This window comes from Asparagus officinalis, chromosome 1 (assembly GCF_001876935.1).
Source record: "Asparagus officinalis chromosome 1, Aspof.V1, whole genome shotgun sequence".
Lineage (NCBI taxonomy): Eukaryota > Viridiplantae > Streptophyta > Magnoliopsida > Asparagales > Asparagaceae > Asparagus > Asparagus officinalis.
In genome coordinates, this window is record NC_033794.1 from 87,224,471 (window position 1) to 87,231,087 (window position 6,617).

At 35.3% G+C, this 6,617-nt stretch overlaps 1 protein-coding gene across 1 annotated transcript; it reads left to right on the forward strand.

The window, feature by feature from the left end:
* On the forward strand, window positions 778–5,554 carry LOC109836969 (zinc finger BED domain-containing protein RICESLEEPER 2-like). The gene is made up of 7 exons (XM_020405037.1): window positions 778–1,413; window positions 1,472–1,846; window positions 1,938–2,112; window positions 2,197–2,642; window positions 2,779–2,904; window positions 2,985–2,996; window positions 5,459–5,554. The coding sequence occupies exons 1-7, from the start codon at window positions 778–780 to the stop codon at window positions 5,552–5,554; spliced, it is 1,866 nt and encodes a 621-aa protein (XP_020260626.1).

Below are 6,617 nucleotides of genomic sequence, written 5' to 3' on the forward strand. Positions count from 1 at the left end.
GGAAGTGAACCAAATATTTAATAAACAGTTCGGCTAATATTAGTCTAGATATTCGGTCATATTCGATCCGACAGTTCATTTAACACTAAATGAATATTTTTCAGTATTCGGCTTATAAACGAATAGAATTTAACTAAAGGTATATTCAATTCAGTTGATTATTAACTATTCGATAACTTTTTACATGTTGATCCTATTAATTAAACTTGTTGTAAATATTACCCATCAAAATTTTTATTATAACTTCTACCCATATATAATTATATAAATAAACAAGTTAAGGGACCTAGGGTTTCACATGTTCTTTGCATCATCAATGAACGGTTCAGATTTGCACTTGGCAACTCATGACCTACTATAAAGTGCTTTAACCCAAGTGACCCATCTCATAAACCTTAGATCTGAAACAGCCAAACTCCAAGTCCCCATCTCTCAGTCCCATCTCCCTCCCTCTCCGACGCCCTCCTCCCCGCGACAAGCTGACGAAGCCCTCCTCCCCTCGACGAGCTGACGACGCCCTCCTCCCCTCGACGAGTTGAAGACGCCCTCCTCCCTGCGATGAGCCGACGACGCCCTCCTCCCCTCGACGAGCTGACGACGCCCTCCTCGAAATCCAACGCCCTCCTCCCCGTCAGGTTCATCATATATTTTATGTTAATTTTTTTTGTAAAAACATTTTCCCCCAAATTATTTTTAGCACGTGGTTAATGCATGATAGAGATGTTGATTTATGTACATATATTCTGATTGTTGATTTTCAAAATTTGTTTCTATAGAATGTCATCTCCTAACATGATTCCAGCAAGTGATTCTCATGCTCCATCATTATCATCTTCTGCTTCTGCAAATACTTCTTCTCCTTATCCAGCTACTCCCTCCAGTGATAATATAGATAATACAAGTAGAGAAAATGTGGAGACTACAAATCCTATTCAGGAGAAGAGAAGAAGCAAAAAGACTTCTGAGGTATGGAACAATTTTGTTGAAGTTACTCATGCTAATAATGTTAAAAGATGGAGATGCAATCATTGCAAGCACGACTTTGCACAAAATTCAACTGGAACAACATTTCACTTGAAAACTCATTTAAATAATTGCATTACAAAAAAGTTGCTTGATCAAAGGCAACAAACACTTAACTTTCAACGAGATGGTTCTACTATAGAGTGCCCAATCATGTTACCACCTGGAGAAAAATATAATCATCTAAAAGTTAGGGAAGCATTAGCTCATTGGGTCATGATGCATGAACATCCATTTACTGTAGCAGAGGAGGAGGGTTTTCTTTTTCTAATGAAAATTGTGAATCTTGAATTTATTAAAATTGGGCGTAAAACTTTGAAGGAAGATTGCATGATAATTTTTGAAAGTGAAAAGAATAAGATGAAGGGACTCCTTAAAAACATGGATAGGGTTAGTTTAACCACCGATCCAAAGATCAGTTCTTAGTTTTGTGCATTTTGTTGATAAGGATTGGAACCTACAAAAATCAGTTCTTAGTTTTGTGCATGTGCCTCCTCCTCGATGTGGTATTGACATTGAAGATGCTATGCATAAGTGCTTCAAAGATTGGGGAATAGAAAATAATGTTTTTACTATATCTGTGGACAATGCATCCTATAATGATGTTTGTTTAAGAACTTTGAAGACTAGCCTATCTAGACATAAGAAATTGGTTTGTAATGGAAAATTATTTCAAGTGAGATGTTGTGCACATATTCTCAATCTTCTTGTCCAAGATGGGATAAGTGTACTTGCATTAACTATTGAGAATGTGCCGGAAAGCATCAAGTTCATCAATCACAGTGAAGCGAGGCTCAGAACATTTTGTGCTATTGTGCAACAGGTATATCAAATCTATTGTCATCTTTAAAGTGTATATTTTTTTTATGTGAAAGTCTAATAATATACTTATGTATATATTTTTTGTTTAACAGTTGCAGTTAAGAGAAAAGAAGTTGATTCTTGATGTGCCAACTCGTTGGAATTCGACATACTTAATGTTGACCACTACCCTGAAGTTCAAAGATGCATTTCCAATGTACAAAGAAAGGGGGTCCAATTATGATTGCATGTCAGAACCTGAAGAATGGGATAAAGTAGAGAAAATTTGTAAGTTATTAGTCGTCTTTCATGCGGTAACGAATCTAATCCTTAGTAATGACTATCCTACTTCTAATTTATATCTCATTGAAGTCTATAGGATTAAAGAAGTTATCGATAAGTCGCTACTAGATAATGATTTCTCTATTCGGAAAATGGCTAAAAAAATGCAAGATAAATTTGAAAAATATAGGGGAGAATGCAATTTGTTAATGGCAATAGCTTCTGTTATGGATCCTAGACTAAAAATTGGTGCGGTTGAAATTTGTTATCCTCAAATTTACTCTGAAGTAGAAGCTAAGATAAATATACAGAAAGTTAGAGATGCCTTGCAAGAGCTATTTGATGAGTATGTTGCTTTACATAATTCAAATAATGTGGAAAATAGCTCTCTGGAAGGTTCTATGGGTGCTTCGAGTGATACAAGCTCGTCATTGTCATCTTTAAGTTCCAACTGGAGTGATATCTTGAAAAAGGTGAGAACAAAAGATAGTATGCCTGCATCCAAATCAGAATTAGAAACATACTTGGATGAGCATGTATATATATGCGGTGAAGCAGAAAATTACCATTTTAGTGCTTTGAATTGGTGGAAAACGAATCAATTGAAGTAGCGTATCTTGTTGAGAATGGCGACTGATATTCTTGTTGTTCCTATTTCTATGGTGGCATCAGAGTCTATGTTTAGTGCTGGGGAGGGTAATTGATACGTATCGAGCATTTTTAGATCCAAAAACAGTTGAAGCATTAATATGTGGAGGGGATTGGATGCGAAAAGTCCATGGTATAAAGAAAAAGAAGGTAATGATTTATTTAAATTCAATGCAAAAAATTAGAGTTCATAAAATTTATTGATATTGAGTTAGTTTGTATGATTACAGGTTGAAGATGAGGTAAGAGAAGTGGATATTACCTTACCAGAATGTTAATTGTAGGTATGATTATCTGTAACGCCCCTGGGTTTCACACAAGGCTGCAGTCCGAGGTGAAACCAGAGATGTCAAACCTACCATGCACCACACCGTACAATAACATGTTTCACCATCACAATTACTATCTCTCTAGTGGAATCAAAAACAGGTGTAGTACAAAGCAAGTAAAAGATTATACAACAATTGCTTAATAGAATGATAGGACTCAAATAAATACATCTCATTAATCAAAAATAAGCTGAAGTACACAGTCAAAGTCTGAAATGAATAATAAAGATCTGGAGAGCTCAACATGTCTCAAAGTACATAATGTTTAATACAAGAAATAAGGCAAACAGCCTTTATAACTCTAGAACATAAACCTCTCAAGTCTAAAATGTCTCAAGTGGAGTACAAAAATAAATACATCTAAAAAGAGGATTGTAGACACTAGTAAGGGTCGTCCTCAACCTGCGACTCTCCGGGCTCCTGGATCGTTACCTGAAAGGGGGAGGGACAATGAGCGTCAAAGCGCTAGCGAGCAACATCACAACCAACCCCAAGGGATAGGGCTCGTTGCATAAGAAAATACAATTAATACACAATAATATAAATCATTTATACTAACCAATGTGGGTATTAGTACTTAGGGAATTACAACACGAGCATAGGTACATCGAGTGAAATAATCCAAACAAGGAAACCCTCATGTATACACCTTGTATCTCAAATTGTAAATCCCTAAATACAATTCCCGAGGTTTAACACAAGAAACAAATAAAGAAAAAGAATACAAACCCATCTCTACCGATAACGTGTAAACTTGTCAAATCTACTATAGATGTCATGTCCAACCAAGGTAACTATCATGTCCCAGCCTCATATAATATGTTGTGTTCCAAACTTGGTTAATAAACATACTCAAGGTTTAACAATAATCCAACATAAAACTGAAATGGATTATAGTCCAACACGAGGACTTTAATGGATTATAGTCCAACACGAGGACTGTATATATAAACCATGGAAATACTAGAAGTAAAGGTATACATATTCTACTCTTGTGCATGCCTCGCTGTACAGATCTAAATATATATACAGCAGATGATTTAAACAGAAGCACGAATGAAAACAGATAGAAAATACTGCGATGAGTCGACTCGTGCTCAATATGAGTCGACTCAGCAGAACACAAATAATAGCAGGAAAGGGCTTCATGAGTCGACTCATGACAGTCATGGGTCGACTCAACCTGATGAGTCGACTCATGATGAGTCATAAGTCGACTCACGGGCTGAAAACTGGAAATTTCACAACTGTCGCTCGTCCATCTCGTCCCATACTCCCAACATACTAATCTTTACCTCCATAACTATCAATTCTAGACTATGAGGTAGTGATAAATTCATGTATATAGCATGAGAAACGATACTAGCATGTTAGATCTAACTTTTAACTCCTAAACATGAAATAAAGCATTTAGTCAAAAAGAAAACTCATATTCTTATTTCTTAAAAAATATTTCCAGATCTGGATTTTCATCAAAACGCGTTGGTGAGGATTTAAAATCTGAAACACATGATTTCTAGCATTCACCCTAACAAGAACATTGATTTATACTTGAAAATAAGTCTTAGGCTCAATAAAACTCATGAAAAACATTTGTAAACTATTAAAAGCATGGGAGAAGGATTGGGCGAGATGTTACTCGCCTCAAAAGTGATGATGAACAATCCCCTTCGCTGCAATCCACGAAAGGCCGCTGAAAATCCCCAAAAATCACCCAAGAAATCCCAAAAACGAGCTAGGGTTTAGAGGGGGAGAAGAGGCTAGGGTTTCTCTAGGGTTTTCTGATCAAAAAGAGTGTTTTCAGGTAGAGAGAAAATATATATGAGTGGATAAAACCCGACCCGAAACCCAAACAAACACGACCCAGAAAATCAGAATAACCCCGATGAGTCGACTCATGACAGTCATCGGTTGACTCATGACTCATGAGTCGACTCATGATATAATGAGTCGACTCAGCAGAGACTAAATGACAATAGGACTCGATTTCGTGAGTCGACTTATGACAGTCATGGGTCGACTCATGGACTAGAAACTGCATACTATGACTCTGCTGCATATGATTCAAAATCTTGCACACTCAACCTCATTACTGATGTACATATACATACTCAAAAATCTACGGGGTCTTACATTATCATTCTTTAAATAATTGCAGGTATGATTATCTTCTGAAACTATCTATAGTCATTAGCCATCTATTATAAGCTTTAACACATGGTAACATAAATTATTAATATGACTATGAATATGATGTGTTTTACTGTAATAGTTAGAAAGCTTACTTTCTTAGACTATAGCTAAATGTTGTAGTTTTATATAGTCATTAATTATTTTTTCCTTTTTGTTTTCATGTGATTAGTTTCTATTTTTAGGATTTGATCAACAAAGAGCATTGTATGAGGGCCAAAATATCAAACTGGGAGAATCTGGAGTCTTTTGGAACACTTTTTGCTTCTATGCTCTTTTGAAAATTTGTAAAACTTCTTTATGTATGAGCTAAGATCTTGGTGTGTAGCAAATTTCACTTTAAAATACCTCTTTGTTTCCTATGTATATGGTAATGTGATACTGACTTACTAGATAAGTTGGATTATTGGATAAGCTGGTAACTGGTGATTGCTATGTTGTTTTAGATTACAATTTCTTAGTATATTGATTTGCGAATAATTGTCGAATATATATTGAATAGTTGATGAATAATTTGATATTAAAACATGAAATAGTGTTAATTGAATGTTCGCAAATAGTTATCGAACACGAGCACAAATAAACGAAGCGAATTCGAAGTCTAAATAGAATTCGTGTCGAATTCGAACACGAACACGAATAGTACTAATTGAGCCGAATTCGAATATGAATAAGACACTATTCGTTCAAATTCGCTTTGTTTCCACCCCTAGTGTGTGTGTGTGTGTGTTTGTTGGGGGAGGGGGGGTTGGGTAGTTTTTTAATCAGTTTTTATTTTTATTTTAGAAAAATAATTAAATAATAGAAAAATGCCAAATGGTATATTCAATGGTAAGAGTTTTAATATATAATATAGATTTGATGTACTTAGCATTTTTCTTTTGTGAAGGTGTGCAAGATTTTTATGTATGAATTTGCCCCATGTTACAGTTCAAGACCCAAATATTGACGTTGAGATGAGCTTATTTTTTAAGTAAAAATAGGGCATGATGACCTATTTTATTCTTACAAAACTAAGACTAAAACAAGTATAATAAGAGAAAGGCAGCTACCAGCAGAACTTTTGAGTTATTCACTCAAACAAAAAACCTATTGCCATAAAGTATCTAAGGAGTAGGCATTGTCATCGTGCACTGCAGAGAAGGAAATGAATGGAGAACTTTCGGCTCTACCCTAGCCCCTAAAGAAAAAGGATAGAAAAATCTATATCTATACATCTATACAATTTATAAAAGAGAAAACAAGTGTCAAAACATTTGCATGCCCATTTTACCCCTTTCAACTTGCTTAATTATAATTTTATCCTATCCCTTTATTCATCCCTTATCTACAAAAGTTTTCCCC

What these genes read in the sequence shown, in the direction of transcription:
- LOC109836969 (XM_020405037.1), top strand. Translation starts at nt 778, where the DNA reads ATGTCATCTCCTAACATGATTCCAGCAAGTGATTCTCATGCTCCATCA. An exon ending in TTTGTGCTATTGTGCAACAG is followed by an intron (nt 1,847 to 1,937) that starts GTATATCAAATC and finishes TTTGTTTAACAG; the next exon opens with TTGCAGTTAAGAGAAAAGAA. An exon ending in AAACATACTTGGATGAGCAT is followed by an intron (nt 2,643 to 2,778) that starts GTATATATATGC and finishes TGGTGGCATCAG; the next exon opens with AGTCTATGTTTAGTGCTGGG.